The 16,569-nt window shown below is 48.2% G+C and overlaps 1 protein-coding gene across 1 annotated transcript in view; it reads left to right on the forward strand.

The window, feature by feature from the left end:
• Window positions 1-16,569, forward strand: part of IGDCC4 (immunoglobulin superfamily DCC subclass member 4) — a 94,494-nt gene that overhangs the window by 6,200 nt on the left and 71,725 nt on the right. Inside the window, 1 exon segment of the mRNA XM_063412579.1 lies at window positions 1,178-2,175. Within this exon segment, the coding sequence (XP_063268649.1) occupies window positions 2,067-2,175 (109 nt within the window). The 5' untranslated portion in view covers window positions 1,178-2,066.

The raw sequence follows: 16,569 nt of genomic DNA on the forward strand, positions 1-16,569 counted from the left end.
AGCAAAGACAGGGGTTAGACCTGGGTTTTTCAAAGCCTGGTCTAACCTTGGCCTGCTGACATGGAGCTTGGTCAATGCCTTACACAGGCAGGTGCTGTTAGCCAGAATGTGCAGTTTTGTAGACCACTAGCAATTTTCCTTATTTATATTAATGCAAGACTTCCCTGACTGTAAGGCGAAATTTTCTTGCTTAAAGGGAGGGAGAAATGTCTGGGATTTGAAGAAAAACTAGGCTGTAAAGGAATATCTACTTGTGTCTGAATGAAACCACTGGCAGACACAAGTAGATATTCCTTTATAGCCTAGTTAAAACAATTTGACAGTACCCTTAAAAGCACCTCACACCTAAAGGAGCAGGTGGGAAGGACTCAGAGAGAAAGAAGGGTTTGTGGATGTTGTTAATCTTTACCTCCCTGCTGGACTGGTGCACAAGGGGACATGGATGTTACTACCCACTTTCCACAGGGAAGTGAGACAGTGCAGGAGAGGGGCCAGTGGAATGCTGTGGCCTTATCACGCACTCCTTCCCAGCAAGGTGCGCAGTGAGTGCCCTCCTGATGCTGGGCACAGCCCCCATGCACATCTCTTCAGAGCTGCTGCCTCCCAGGGCTGGTCTGTACTGGCAGTGCCAAATATGAACTTGGAGTTGCATAACTCACACTCATGGGAAACCTGCTTCCCACCACACAGCCTTTCTGGTTTCATTTAAGTTTTTATAGTTCATTTATACAGGCTAATAAATAGGAGGGTCTGGAATAAAAAAGTTTCTTTTTTCATATTCTGCATAGCTGAAGCCCCCTCCGCATTCCACATTGCTGTGATAAAACGTGCCTGTGTGCTGGGCAGCTTCCTATCCTTTTGGAGAGCAAAGCAGACCCACTCTGGATGGGGCTGCCCCCGTGTTTGGTGCCAGGTACCACTGCCGAAAGAAGGACTTGGTATCATTTGCCCTCAGGATTAAACCTGCACCTGTGGCTTTACGCACACACATGTGGTGTGAGTTTGTGTCTGGGACCCAGCCAAGCCAAACTGGGAGGCAGCAACTTTGGACTCCATCTCTCATCTCCTTGCCTCATTTCCAGTGCTTGGCTCAGCTGGTGCATAGGTCCTGTCTCTATCCTCAGCGATGGGGTGCAGACATGCCACACCATGTATTTTATTTGTTTTATTTTTACAGTCGGCTGAGAAGCACAGGCTATGCTTTGACGACCGATGAACGATATACACCCGAAGGGAGCCGTGCCTCGAAACTGAACCCCACCAAAGCCATGGCGATGCGATCACTGGTGTCCGATTGCCCCCGCTGCCCAGCCGGGCTGGGCGCGGTGAGCTCCGGCAGCCCCGACGGGCGGCGGGGCCGGGGAGGCGCCCCCGGCAGCGCCGTGAGGGGAGCGCGGCGGCGGGAGCTGCGCGGTGCCCTCCGCGCTCACCCGTGGCAAACCAGGAAAAAAACCCGTAAAGACGAAAAACTCTAAAGCCGTAGGGGGTGGAAGCTCAATTTTAAAAGCCACATAAAATGTTACAAATGTTTGTGGCTTGTGGAACCGCTGGCGGGCGGAGGAGTTCCGCACCTGCCGTCCACCCCCTCAGGGAGCGGGGCCACTCCCGGGGCCGGCTGAGGCGACCCGGGCAGCACCGTGAGGGGAGCGCGGCTGCTGGAGGCGGCCCGGTACCCTCCACGCTCACCCGTGGCAAAGCTGAAAAAAATACTAAAGAGATTGAAGAAAAAAAATATTGAGGAAAAAGCCCACATAAAATGTTATAAATGTTTGTGGCTTATGGAGCCGCCGGCGGGCGGAGGAGCCCCGCACCTGCCGTCCCCCACCCTGAGGGAACGCGGCCGCTCCCCCCGCCGCGGGCTGGCAGCAACCTGTTGGTGCGGGCGCTGCCGGGCGGCGGGAGGAGCCCCTCGGAGGGGCGGCCGGGCCGCTGACAAAGGCGGAGCAGCAGCAGCCCAGGGCCGCCCCCGGCAGCGGGGCCTGGCGGGCAGCGCGGGGCTGGGGCTGGGGCCGGGGCGCTCGCACAAGATGGCGGTGGGGCGGCGGGGGAGCGCGCTCCCCTCGTAGATGCGGCCGCGGCGGCCCCTGCTCCCGGCGCCCGGCGGGGCTTACATGGCGCTGGAGGACCTGCTGCTTTGTCTCTGCTTCTCCGCCCTCGCCGTCCTGGCTGTGCAAGGTGAGTGAAGAGGGAGAGAAGGGAGGGAAGGGGTCGGTGCCCCCCAGCCCGCGGGCGGCTGCGGTGCCACCTGCCCTCACATGGGCAGCGGGCGGCTCCGCGGGGATGCGCTCCCTGACCGGTCACCCGCTGTACCAGCCCTCCTTCCCCTTTAGTGGCCATTTACCCCAGTCGTCTCCTTTCTCCCCTCAGTGGCCGTCCCGTCCCTCCGTGGCCGCTCTCCCTCTCTCCCCATCCCCTTCTTTCCCCTAAAGTCGGACGATAGCTGTGCTCATGTCCCATGCCTAGATGGTGCTTCCTTTAGGATCATCATCTGGGGGGTGACATTGGGGGTGACACCCTCATACTTTGAGGGTGATATGCCCCACAGGAACTCCCGTCAGTGTATGGGCTGGGGGGGACAGCAGACCAGCTGCATCAGCATTCTGCGGCCTCTGCCTGGACAGTGGCAAGTTTCCGCCTGAGGGACAGTGGCTGTGCCAGGGTGGTGGGGAATGAAGCGCTTGTCCAGCACAGGGTGTCCCAGGGCAGGCCCAAGTGTCCAGCCAGGCCGTGGAGGGGCCCCTCGCCTCCCTTGCCCTGCTCCCACCGGCATGGGACACACGGGCAGGCAGGTGTCCCGTTGGTCAAGGAAGTGACCCAGGAATAGCCATGCTCCTCGCACTCGTGTTTTGCAATGGTTACGCAAACGGCGCCGTGCGAGGGCACACGTACACGGCCGCCGGGTGTGTTGGTGGCTTTCTGTGGTTGCCATCGAAGTTTGCATTGAGGGTCAGCTGAACTGGCGGACCTTGGGGTGTGGGGTTCCTTCTCTGCGTGTGCACAACCTGCAAAAGGTTTTGTTCTCATCCTTGAGAAAGGTTTGGAAAGGTATAGGCTGGCAGAACCGCACCAAAAAATGTGAGCTTGTGCCAGGGACTTGCTCTAATTTAAAATCCCCCCCTAAACAGGGTATTGTGGTGGAGGAGCCATCCCTATGTCATTGTACATTTTTATTCCTTTTATGATGCATTCAGGTTCAGCAGAGCATAATAACAGCACGTGGACGGCTGCAGGGTTGTTTTTCTTTTCTTTCTTTTTTCTCAGAACCTTGTGAGCTCCCGTTAGGGGTAGGTTATGATTCAACACTGGTGCAGCTTTATGATGGCTGTTGTGGAACGGATAAGGGTCCATGTCAATGGCCATTGTCACCAGCGAGTGTGGGTTTTCCTAGATGGGTGGCAGGCTGCGACCCCACCAGCAGCTGAGCAAGGTAGGCTGGACTGAGTGGGAGCTGTGTCTCCTGAGTGTTTGAGCAAACAGCTAAGTGGATCCCAAGGCTTGTAACGGAGAACAATGATTTTAAAAGAAAAAAAAAAATGGGGGTGGTGGAGTGGATGTTGTTTTTCCAAACCCACTTCAACTACAAAACTTCAGACTCTTTGCGAGAATTTGCAGTTGTGGCTTCTTGGTGTTTCTTGCAAGCAATTAGACAGCTAGTGAAAATTGTTGCTGTTTGTTTTCTAACAATGGGCTACATCTCGTATAGGGAGGCCGTGAGCGCATCTGCACAGTGCTTGGACTGTGCCTCTGGGTATGTGTGGATGTGCTTTCCAACAGGTGGGTTTGATTCTGAAAAGAAAAACATGGACTTGTTTCAATCTGAAATTAATTTGGCAGAGGGTTGAAATGGTTTTGGGAAAGTCTGTGTTTGATCCCAAAGCCGCACGTGTTTTGATCCAAAGTTCAAGCCTCCCTGGGTATGAAGTACCTAGGAGAGGAGTGGAAAACCTTCCCTCGTCTGGACTTGATGGAAGCAGTGCCAGTGTACACTTGCTGGGGATGTGATCCAGTGTTTTTGAAAGCTGTTTGCTGACTTTGAGCCTGTTTTCACTGCAGTAGCAGGAAAGGGTTTTAAGGAAAAAAAAACAAGCACTAAACAACCCCTTTTCAATTGACTCCAGCAAGGGGGGCTGTCGTGATTCCTTTCCTTAGGGCTCTCTACAGGGGACATGGTGGGAAGTGCGCTGAGCTTTCCATCCGAGGGATCAGCTGAAATCCATCTGGGTTTGTGTAGTTTGGTTTTGTGCTTGAGTTCTCTTGCTGTAGAACAGATTTCCTTTTTCGATATCACCTCACTTGAGTTGTGATTTGTTTTATCCTTCCTGTCGCGTTCTCCGTGGCGGCGTGACCCCGCTGCCTGCCTGGGAGCCTGTGCCGGGGAAGCCGGCATTTCCATTGTTAGGAATCGCGTGTCCCTGCTGCTGCGGGGATGTCACCGTCACCTGGCTGCGGCTCTGCCGGCCCTGGGACCGCGGCGTGGCGGTGTCACCGAGATGGGCTCTGCAGGGAAGGGGTGTTTCTACAGCCCCCAAGAAACGGGGGACACTGACAGTGCCAAACATCGTGCACGCAGGGCTGGCGAGGCTTCACTTGTGTCCCGTTTCCCAGGGATTTCTCGTGCCGGAGCTCGGAGCTCGCTGCCGTTGCCGTGGCTGTTGTGACAGCCGGGCTCCAGGCTAGGCAGGGGCTGCTTTAGCGTGGGGAATGCTTTTGCTGGCATTTCTGTGTTTCTGTTCTAGTGTGTGAAGCTGAAGGAGAAACTGCTCAGGCTTGGTTCTTGTCTCTCCTGTTTTCCCTAGCGCTTTTTTTTTTTTTTTTGGTGTGCTTTCACTGCCTTGAAATCCAAAGTGAAGCAGAATGGGCTCATTTTCGGGCATATCCCCCTTTTTTACAGACTTTCTCCTGGCAGCTCTAGCAGGTTTGATCTGCTGTGGGGGTCCCATGGGGGTGGATGACTGCCGGTGGTACATGAGACACTTTGGAATGGCACAAGTAAGAATTGGAAAAGAAAATATTTGGCAGTCTGCCTTTCCCTGAGGATGAAGGGAGATGATTTCCCTGCATGCAGCCTGATTTGGAGATGAAGGCAGCTTCTGTGGGACAACACAGGTGTCTCTGCACCAGAGGCACCAGGGCTTCCTGAGTTTGTGAAGTGCTGGGGTGGGCTGTGGCATACAGGGCATCTATCCTGAGTGCCCACTCTTATCCTGCTGTTATCCTGGGCCAGTTTCTTCATCTACTCTTGCCTTATGGCCCATCTTTAGCCAAACATGGAGATGCTTCTCTCTGTCAAAGGTGAGGATGAAATCCATCAATAAGTATTCAGCACATATATGATCTTTCTCACTCTAATGCACAGCTATCCTGAGGGCAGAGTGCTGTGTTGTCCCATGGGTTTGTGACTCCTGATACCATATTGCTTGCCAGAGGATTTGAATTCCTACCTCCTTTGGAGCTGCTTTTCCAAAGGCTGTTGTCCCAGGGAAGAAATCCAGGTGCTTGTGAACCAGTCTGGGCATTTGCAGCATTAGAGATGCTGCTTGCACGATTTATACGCTCCTCTCCTGGTTAAATGGCTTCAAGGCCATTAAGCCTAGTCATGGTTATATAATTAAGAAGGGAATTAATATTTAATCTAATTGTAATTTGTTGCTGGAATCCATCCCAAACTGTATCTCTGCATGAGGTGAGCGGGTACCTGAGGGAAAACTGAGGCCAGTGTTACATGCAGGATGTTTTTTGCATGGACACTGGGAATTACAGGTCTGCCTTGGGTGACAGAGAAACCCTAACCTTTACAAACCCTGAGTGATCATAGTCATTTTGTTATCAGTAGGAAGCAAATGTTTGTTTTATAGTCAGCTGTAATACTAGAGGGGATATGGTAAATCCTTGTTATCAGTATTTGCCAAGTGCATGTTGGGCCAAAATCAACTCTGGTGCAATTTTGTTACTTTCTGGAGAGGAACTGGATCCACTTGTCTACAGTATTTTTAGCTGGTTTTGAAGGTGAAGAGGTGTAATTATCCCATCCAGTTGTCTGGGTGGGGTCCATCTTCTATTTCTTTTTCCCAACAATTTCTAGACCTGCTGGTCAGTCATAACTAGTTTGGACATGGAGAATTCAAAGTTTATGAAAATTAGTGACCAAGTCGAGGAGGAGGATGCAATTTCTGCATGGTCTGAAGGAGAGGCACTGCAAAACTCACCTGTGGAGCAACCTGAAGTGCCTCAACAGCAGGAAGAGCTTTGAGCAGATGGTGAACCTTGTTTGAGTAGGACTGGGCAATCCACTCACAAGACACAAAACTGCAGGAAATCACAATCTCAGGTCCTTGTATTCACTTATTTATTTTTGAAGTATTTTCACTGTAAAAGATGACTTATGATACACCAGCATTCATGTTATGGAGCTTGGTGTCTGTTTTACTTTCCTTTCTTTTTGTGAAAGCACTTCCAAACACAGGATTTGGAGCTGCTGTGACTTTGGCTCTTTTTATTGTCTTTGTGTTGATCACTTGCTGTCTCTGCCTCAGTTTCCCCACTTGTTCCCACAGAGCAGAGGATGCTGTTACACACTGTAAACATGAAGAACACCATCACTCTAAGTACCCTTCTTGCATTTATTAAATCCCTGGAGTAAGTGACCTCCAAGTGCTGCTTGTGCTTTTCTGACTTAACAGCTTGTTGGTGAGAGGATCCACAATTGTTCAAACTGAACCTGCCACCTTCGTGGAAAGCAGCACTGAGCTGTGTTTTCACAAGCCCTTCTAGAGCTGCCAAACCCTCCACCAGACACGGGGGGAAGTCTGAAGAGCTTCTAATTTGTCTGACTATCACTAGTATGCTGAAGTCATCCTTGAAACACCATTGAATTTCCTAATTCTGAAGAGTAATGGAGGCTTCAAAGAAGAAGAGCTGGTCAGAGTTTCCTTGCAGGAAGGTAAAAATCTGCTGGAGTTGCAGCTGCTGAGAAGGGAAATTCTGTGGGAGAGCCAAACCAGGTGTCTGAATCTAACACTGTCGTGTTTGCAGGTGTCAGGACAGTTTGTGAGTGTGTAGGTCATGGTGCTTCTCCCTTGGACATGTTTTTGTGCGTGTCACTGATGCCCTTTGGTGTCTCTGTTTGAGTCAGATCCTCTCCTGCTCCTAATCCATGTGATCCTGCTGTTGTGATATGGCCTTGCTTTATCTGAGAAGTCCAGCAGCTGCTGAGTCTTATCTCTGTGGGTAATAAACATACTTTGTGCTGGTTATGATAAGCAATTACTGTGTTCCAGGGAAACTTTTGTATCAGATGTTCTCAAATTATTTAAAAATCTTTATCAGCATTTTAAACACCATTGCCTGTTATTGCCATATTAAATTCAGCTGAGCTATGGAATAACCTGGTTTATTCTATCTTTTCTTGGTTTTCGTGTTTTAATTTTTTTCCAGATCTTTCATGGAGTTCTTGAGGACAGGTCATTAATATTAAAGGTGTGTTAATGAAATGTGAGCATCTGCAAGGTTTGCTCTCAGCCCGGGTTGGTGGGAGAATTAAAATCTAGCATTTGTGCTCAGTCTGCTGTGGCTCTTTCCCTTGTTTCGATGGACTTCCCTGGTCTCATTTCCTGCTCGGGTCTTTGAACCACGTTCCCGTTGGAGTTGGGATGGCTTAGCACCTTGTTAAATGTAACACTTTGGGAAATGAAGCAGTTAAAATGGTGCTGGGATGGCAGAACTTGGTGGAGCAAACCTGGGATGCAGAAGCGATGTCAGGCTGACAGTGGGGATGTGATGAAGTCCTTCGTTTGTTTCTCTGTATGCTGGGAAATGTGCATCCTTGATCGGTTCTAAATTGACTGTCAATAGATGATCAGGTTAATTGGTGTGACCAAAAGGTCATTACTTAATGAAATGGATTTCCCATACTCTGTCAATACTCTGGGAGTTTTGGCAAAATCTGACTGTTCATGCATACAGGGCTTTGATAAATCTTCTTTTCAGAAGCATCATCAGTGCTTACAGGTTCCAAAATTACCTCAGGTGTTGCACTTGGGACAGGACTGTCCTCTGTGGCTCTTGGCTGGCTGTTGGATACAGCTGCAGAACGGGTGCATGTATTTTCCAGACAAAAGTGGAATTTTCTCTGATATTAAAACTAGTAAAGAGTTCACTGATTTTTATTTCTGTGCATATGAGAAGGCTTTTACATTCTTTTGGAAATCTTTGTGTCTTTTTAGCTGATGGTCTAGTGAAAATGTGCTCTTACCTTTCTGGGGTTATCTGTGCTCCTTTAAAGGAGCGATGAGCATAGTCCTCCTAGTCACATAAACCCAGAGGGACTGAGCCAGTTTGAGCCATTTCTGTGCCCTGGCAGAGCCACCTGTCTGTCTGTGGCAAAGCCTTGAAAGAGGCTGTAACAAAGGGACAGGGAGTTTTGAAAAGAAAAACCAAACCAAGGACTGGGGAGGGCAGAGAATCAGCAGGTGCTGAGGCTGCTGCTGGGGGGTCAGCGTGTGGTTTGGGGATGGGATCAGCCCCTGTGTGGGAGATAAGGGCCTTGTTGGAGGTTATCTTCAGCAGAGTGGTGCAGAATATGGGGTGGAGGAGCTGGGGCTGCTGGCTTGGCTCCATTGTTTTTCTGCTTGATAGGTGTTTCCCCTTGTCACAGAGGCTAGGGCAGCCCTGCTGTTGGAGAATTCAGGCTGTGACAGGAGGGTGGTCATATCCCCTGTGGGTCTGTGTGGCTTGCGGAGACACTTCTGAAGGCACTTTGTGTTGTTCCATAGCAAGGCGTCTGGGCAAAATACCCTCAGATAAGATAAAAGGAGAAAAAGAATCCCAGGATCTGATCCAACACCAGCTCCTTTGCTGGGTTGGCAAAAATTGTGTAGATTTTCCCTCCCAAGAATGGTTTTGTAAACATAATACTGCCCATTAGCCATGTAAATTACTGTCATTGGTGGCAATTGTTGTGATGGAAAGATAAGTATCTTGAAACTCTGGTTTGATTTACCCCTCATGCCCCCCCAGCTTGCTAACCAGTTGTTTGTGTCAGTGCTGATTGCGGCTTTTGTCAGAGAAATCAAAATATTGATCAAATTTATTTAGCTCTGTGTTCCCTAGGTCACAGTAAATGCAACTTTTCTTTCTTTTCCTTTGTACTCTTTTTCTCTGTACTGAAAACAAAAGGAACCGTTCCTCAAGAAGATGAACCATACGTTCCCAAAGTCAAAAGTCATCCACTTGAAGAGGGTCCTTAGAGCAGACTTCCTATCTGGAGGCTTTCCTCAAGAGTCTGTCAGTGGAAAATCTGGCGAGCAGCATTACCACAAGTACTATTGTGGAGTTTTCTTTACATGCAAAGCGGGGAGGGATGGAAGTTTCTCTCAGCTGCTGGCAGAGAAGAGCTTCCCATTTATTTCTTGCTTGTGGTTGCTGCCAGGATTTGCTGTTTAGCAGCAGAGGAGTTAAGTGAGGGGTGAAAGGCTTCAGCAACACTTCAGCATCCGGACATGAGGCTGAGCTGTCAGATCATTCTTTGTTTTTTACACCAGTGAAGGCACTCGGGATAGTTCAGTATGTTTAAGGCAAGCAATATATTGTGCTGCCTTCTTTTGTACTGTGTGAAGCCAAGACGTTTCTTGTTCCAGGTTTAATGATTGTGCTTGGAAAAGAGCATCTCTTAAAAAGCAACACCCTCTTCTGCCTTAAACATTTGCTGTGGGTGCTTGTGCATCACAGCCCCTCGGGAGCTGGTTTGACCCCTCCCTCAGCAATGTGCACCTCCAGTTCGAGTTCACCCTGCTGGGGTTTATAGGGGTGTGTGAAGACAGGTACTGGTATGAAGAGCCTCCCTATGGGGATGTGTACACTCACTGAATTTCCTGATAACCTGCTCTTTACTGAGCCAAGTGCATGAAGGTCCTTGAGTCTTTCACCTGTTTTCGATCCATAATCTCAGCCTTCAATAGTAACAGTAGTAAGTAAGCCCTGCTTTTCTCAGCAGGCAGGTGTTTGCTCAGCTGGGGAAATCTTTTACTGCCTCAGTTCAGAGCCTGACTTCCCTGACTTCTTGGATCTGGACTTTGCAGATCCCTGGGGCACCAGTTCCCCCCAGCTCAGTGCAGAGCTGCCATTCAGTGCTGGATGTGGCTTTCCAGATGTGATGGGATCAGAGCCAGCCGAGGGAAAAGTAAAGAAACCTTCAGCTCCAAGAGCGTCTCTTTGTGGAGCAGCTGTTGCTGAGGCAGATTTGAGGTGCTGCAGCAGGATGCTCACATTCAGGAAACCAGAGGAAGCATCAGGATGGGGCACATCTGTGTAACTTCCAGTTAGATTTTAAACAGAAAGGCTAAGATAGTATTTGCTATGTGGTATGTGCTGGCCTGTAAATGAAAATTCCTGAATACTTTTTTGTGTATTTGAAAGTTTGTGAGGTTTAAAAAAATGCTGCCCTCATAGGGAGTACTTCTCACCAGAAACTTGTTGGACTGCAAATTTGACAGAACTAATTTTTATAGGATTTTCTAAGTTGAACTAATTGTGTATTTTGGAAGGAGGAAGACAATGATGTGGATGTGTGTTTTTATAAAGATTTCATTGAAAAGGTGACTTGGATTATCCTGCAAGTTATCTGAGCGATGTAAAGGTTTCTGCTAGAAAATGCAAGTGATTATAGGCTGGTGACTAACAAATAATCCTTGGCTAATATGGATTGGGCTCAATTAATGTTAATCCCTGCTCAACAGTAGTAAAAGTTGGATAAAGGAGATTTTGTGAGGCTGTTGTTGACCTGAATGTGAGAATGATCACAGAGCATTCCCTGAAATAAAACTGGCTCTCTGGAAGAGATATCATTCTCATCATTTGTTTCTAATTGTAGGGAAGGAGCTATTCCAAGTGGCCCAAAATTGCCTGGTTATGAAGATGAGGATTTCTCATCTTCATGGTGTTATGTGCTGAGGCACAACAGACCTCATTATTGGAGGAGCAGCAGTAATTAGTCTAGATTAATGGAAATAAATCTGGTTTTAGTAATAAATGAGGTTGGTCCAGAGCAGCCACCATCTCTAGCGCTCATGTAGCAGTCAGATGCACAGAGGCAAAACTTTCTCACTGTTGAGAAAGTTTTTGTTGAAATCTCAAAGCAAGTCCAGGTGTTGTTTTTCAGTGTGTTTTGGTGAGATAAGCAGAAGCCCAGAGACAGGCAGGGGGAAGCATCACATCCCAGCCTGTACCCCTGTAGATCCAGGAGGGCCCCAAAGTGGTGTGACAGTCCCCACAGAAGTTCTGCTGCTCTCATACTGTGTGTCGAAAGCGTGTCCTTCACCATTTGGAAGCAGACCCGGGCCTTTTACTGCTTTGTCCTCAAACTGTCAGGTTTCAGCTGGCTGCAGCTTTGGAAAACAGAAAGATTTATGTGCTCTGAAGAGAAACTTGCGCTGACAGTGGGTAAATGCACTGTAGATGCTGGAAAGTTAAACAGCCAAGTAGGTGTGAAGCATTTTTGAAATAGGTTATGAAATATATTTTCCTTCTGTTGTTATGATAGATTGAGTTTATGTTTGGAAATGGGAGGGCAGATTTTCACCCATCCTGACCCTTCGGTTCTAACCATGTTCAAAGTTTGTACTGTTCCTTGTTTTCCTCCACCTTCACAGACATGGCTGCTATATTGCTGTTTTTCCTAACACCATCCCTGAGCTGTAAGAGGTCACTTTGCTCCTTCAATGAGAACTGAAAGAGTTTCCAGATCACAACCAGATACTGTCTTTTCAAAGGGACTAGGTAAGAAGTTAAGCCAGGAGGATTAAAATCCCAAGGTGGTCAAGTCCTTGGTAAAATCATGCATATCTAGCTGTGAGCACCCCTTTGACTTAAGGGTTGACAATCTCTCATTATTTTCTCTGTCAAACCTGCCCTTTTATCTGCTATTGTCCCAGCAAGGCTGGCTGGCTGCATTGATAACATACCTGTGGGGTTAGGTGATAACAGAAAGAAGCAGAGCAGGTCTAGATAAAGCAGGGTCCACGCCCGTGGAGGGAGCTGGTGTCAGACACTGCAGCCGTAGCCAGGCAGTGAAGCCCAGATGGGCTTTGTGACTTCCCGAAGGACATGTGGTGGGTGGTGACAAGGCAGTCCCTGGACAGGCTGGTGCTTTGTCAGGACTGCCCACGCTGTTGATCCTCTGCAAAATTAACTGCTGCCCTAAGCCCCCCTCACCTTTGCCTGTGTTCCCGTGCTCTGTGGGTGGCTTGTGTGTCCTTGTGTCCCAGGGAAGTGACGCCTCTCTTGGGGCAATGCAGGCTTGCAGTGACAGTCGTCTGCACTGAGCTATTAAAGTCTACTTTTTCATTAGTTCTCTTCGTTGCTGTTCTGAATTGTCTTCTCTTCCCCTGTGTGCTGGCTCATTATTTCTTATTAATTCATGGTTTGTGCAATTACCTGGGAAATGCGGTAGAGTTGGCAGGAGTTTGACAAGCTGACTTCTCTTCTTGGGAGTAGGTGACTTTCTTCTGATGCATGGGAGGGTTGGTTCTTGTCCTCTCTGAGTGACAAGGTGCACATCCAGGTGTCCTGCAGGGGCTCTGCAGGCCAGGTTGGCTGTTTGCAGAGCGCTGGAAAGCACGAGGAGCAGGGAGAGGATCTATAATGTATTTCCTTGTGTGCCTGGTAGGATTGAAACCAGAGCTGTTCTTTGACATTCTGTAGCTGCTCTGCATTATGGCACTTTACGCCCTGCCCTGAAGACACGCTCCAGACTTGAACCCCAGCCTATCAAGAGCAGACAAGAGAGACTCTTTCCTTAACTTTAGAAGACAGAATTGTACAACGAGTAGTTCTAAATACATGCCAGGGGTTTTGTTTGTTGTGAAATCTTTCAGCTCACTCTGAGGAGTGTGTGTCACCAAAGTGACACCCCTGCAGAAGGGTTCTTCACCCCTTTTTTTGAAGACAGTATTTCAGATAAGAACAGAGATCTGGTCTGGTCTCTTTCTGCAAGGAGAAAGCCAGCACACAGCAAGATAAGAGGGCTGTCACTGATTAAAATGTGGCAGTTTGGCTGCTTGTTCCTTGTGTTTTATTGGCAAATGTATTGTGCCCCTGGTTTTCCTGTATGAATGCTCCTCTTTTTTAAGGGTTATATTCATGCATTGACTTTCCAGCTGCTAGGAAGGACCTCTTCTTGATGGAAGCTGGACTAAGCTGTTTCCTGGATGGCTTCACAGCTATCTAGACTTCAGGCTGTTGGTAGAGAAGGAGCTTTACCTGCCCTTCTCCTTCCATTTTTATTTTCAGGTGAACTGCAGAATCTCATTACCTATGGCAGTGGCAGGGCTTTGAAGTTTTCTGACCTAATTATCTCATTTGCACTGTGACGAGCAGCAAAATCCATGTGCTGTCAGAGGGACTTTGCTGCTGTGGGAGAAACAGGCCTCACAAAAGGGCTCGTGCAGAGGGTTTGCTCCCCACAGTGCCGGCTGGCTTGGGCTGCCTGCACATTCTTCAGGTGCTTTCCTGCAAGACCTGGGTGGGGTGAATGAGGTATAAGTGAGAAGCTACCACGTTCTGGACTCCGAGCCCCCTCAAATGCCTTTTTTGGGTAATGTTTGTGAAGGTCCAGCTCAGAAGGTGCTGAACCATCGTCCATGGAGGGGCTGTTCGGTTGTGGCATGATGTGCAGTTAAGAAAGTGGTGGGTTAAACATAGCAACTTTCAGTGGTGATTGAGACCTGTGATGGAGCCAGGTATTTGCACATCATTTCTGAGACTCTCTTAAAATCATATCTCTGTATTTGTGCCTGGATATAAGGAATCTTCTGCTGTTTGAGTGAAGCAAATCAAAATATTAAGTCTAGCTCTCCTCACCCTACAACTTTAGTGAAGTGTTGCTACATCTCTTGTGGGCAAGGAACTTGTGAGGTAGACATGGTCTAAGTAACACTAAACTGTGTAGCAAGAAGGCAAGAAAAAGGAGTGTGGGAATATTTGGTGCCTTGATCATCAGTTGAAGGCAGAGGAATGAGAAAAATCTTTGATGATTAATGTCTTTGATCTTGAAGATGACGAAAAATTCAGAAACATTAGAATGTCCTCCATCCTGGTATAATTTCTTGGGCCTTCTTGGGTCAGTATCTCTGTGCTTCCTGTACCTTATGGAAACAGTAAAAACTATGGCTAAAAAGGATCAGGATGATAGTTTGTTTTCAGATGCTACAGGTAGCTGTCCCTGAAGGGTCTTTAAGAGCTGTTTTCTCTGACCTCCTCTCTAAGCTGTTGTTCAGAGTCATCTTCCAAGTTTCTGTGCTGTTGTGGATCAGTGGAAGGCAGCGGATCAGTTCCTGTGGCAAAATTGAGACTTATCACAAAAGCTTGGCAAATGCTGGTTCCCCCTGGCACGGCGTGAGGGTCTGAGTGAACCCTCCCAGTACTGATGTGTTGTGAAGCCACCCAGTCTCTCCAAGGCTGCTGCTTGTTCCTGGCAACTCTCCCTGGGGCTTGTGTAGCCAGACCTCTGATTGCTGAGTAAAACGAGTGTGCAAAGTCAAGTAATCTTGTACATCTTGATTATTGTTTTCCCTTTCTGTGGTTCCAGATAGCAGCTGGGAGAAAGTTGGTTTGGAAAACAAAGCTGTTAGGAACTGTTTGTTTAGACACAAGGCAAAATGATAGTGAAAAACATAATCTGTCTGTCTCCCTCTGCCTCCCACCTTCTTTTTGTTTAAAATGTCCACATGCTATTTACTTTCAATAAACAAAAGATGTTTCTTATAAGCTGGTGTTTACTAGTAGGGATATGTGATTTATTAGGAAACAGAAATCCCTGCTCGTGCCTATGTTTTCAAACTGGAGGAAGAGTTCATAATTTTATAGACCTTTCAAGAACAGATTTTCTAAAGCAAACAGTGGGGAACTGTTAAATTACAGCCATGTAAAACAACAGTGTAATAGTGTGATTGCTCAGTAGTAATGGCTTTATTATTCAGTAACAAATAGGAGTGGTTTGGGCTGCTGGGAGATAACGTGGCTTTTCTGAGATAGCTTTGGAGTTGATTCAGAGGAGAAGCCCATTTTAGATTTTTCGTTTCCTCATGTTAAGGAGATAAGGAGTGTACGGGTATTCCCTTACCCCAGCTTTCTTCCAGGATCAGGGAAGGTGCAGCTTCTAGAAAAGCAATTTAGAGTTTCTCTCTAGAGCCTGAGAGCCACCGAAGTTTCACACTGTCCTTCTGAGTTAGACAGGGTGTCACTCCACCAGCGTTTGCCTGGGGTGTCTTTGTGACTTGTTTTCTCTTTAGAGGAGTGAGAGAGCGATAATTCTGCCCAGAACTGTGGATGATGGGTGCTGTGTTTGTTCCTCTCCTTAGCCCTGTCTGAGGTTACAAGCCCTGCAGGACTCCCAGGCAGTGCAGTGTGCAGGACAGGGCTTTTGAGAATGAGCTGCTGTGGGTGCTGCTGAGTTCTTCAAATCCCTGAGCAGAAATGTCCTCGGAGTGCCTGGCACTGTCACATCTGGATCCTGTTTGTACTTCATCTACTCCTTGCTTCTCACATGAAGCTTGAGCAAGTTGGGGTGCCTGGCCTTGCCTCTGTCTTTGTGTCTGTGGGCTCTGGGTGTTGATGATGGTGCAAATGGCTGTGGGAGGATGTGCTGTGCTCCTCGTGCAGCTCTGCCTGCTGTGGCTGTGTCAGTCACTCTGTCACTGCAGGTTTTGTGAGGCACGGGAGGCTGGGTGGTGTCAGCTGCAGCTCCTGCTTTCTCCAGCCTTGCAGTTCCCGTGTGTGTGTGTGAGGATGCCTGCCTGGAGCTGGGTGGGATCCCTGACAGATGCATGCATGGTGCCCTGGCCCTCCTCCAGCTCCAGTCACTGCAGTGACCTCTGCTGAGACACGTGTGTTGAAAGGGACCCATCTCCTGTGTTTATTCCTTTCTTTCTCCTGATTCTCAACTTTTGCCTGGCGTATTAGGCTTATTTCTGTCTGCTCTGCACATGTGCCTGCTGGAAAACCTTGTAACAGCTTAGCTGGGCTCTTGGAAGAAATTATCTGTGCAAAGAGAGCCGTGGCTTGTAATGAAATAGCTTTACAGTGACATAGTTTTAGTGCTGCAGTGTGTCTCTGCTGGTTTTCAGGTTATTCTTGGGCTAAAAATATGGCTCATTAAGACTTCTGGAACAGGATGGAACCATATTTTAAAGATATTCCTATGTGTTACTACAAAGTGATTTAACTGATACTGCATTTGGAGACCTACTTTGTAGGATCCTTCATCTGAAGAGGAAGTTGAGGAGAGAATTAAGAATGTGAGTGTTTGTGATGGTGAGGATATGGTGCTGGTATGGAAGGCTAGGAGGGCTTGGGAGCTGCACTGGTGCCTGGTGCTGACTGATGGAAGCCACTGGACCAGCTACTTCCATTTCTGGTCTTCTCTGCCCCCAGACAACAAGAGAGTCAGAACTGCATGGAAAAGAGTTTTTCCACCCATTTCATTTGAAGCTGGATGCACTTGAGATGTGTTGAACAAATGGACAGTAGCCTTTCTTCTCCCTGGGGACAGCTTTTACGTGGATGGGAAGCTACAGA

The sequence above is a fragment of the Prinia subflava genome, chromosome 15 (assembly GCF_021018805.1).
Source record: "Prinia subflava isolate CZ2003 ecotype Zambia chromosome 15, Cam_Psub_1.2, whole genome shotgun sequence".
Classification (NCBI taxonomy): domain Eukaryota; kingdom Metazoa; phylum Chordata; class Aves; order Passeriformes; family Cisticolidae; genus Prinia; species Prinia subflava.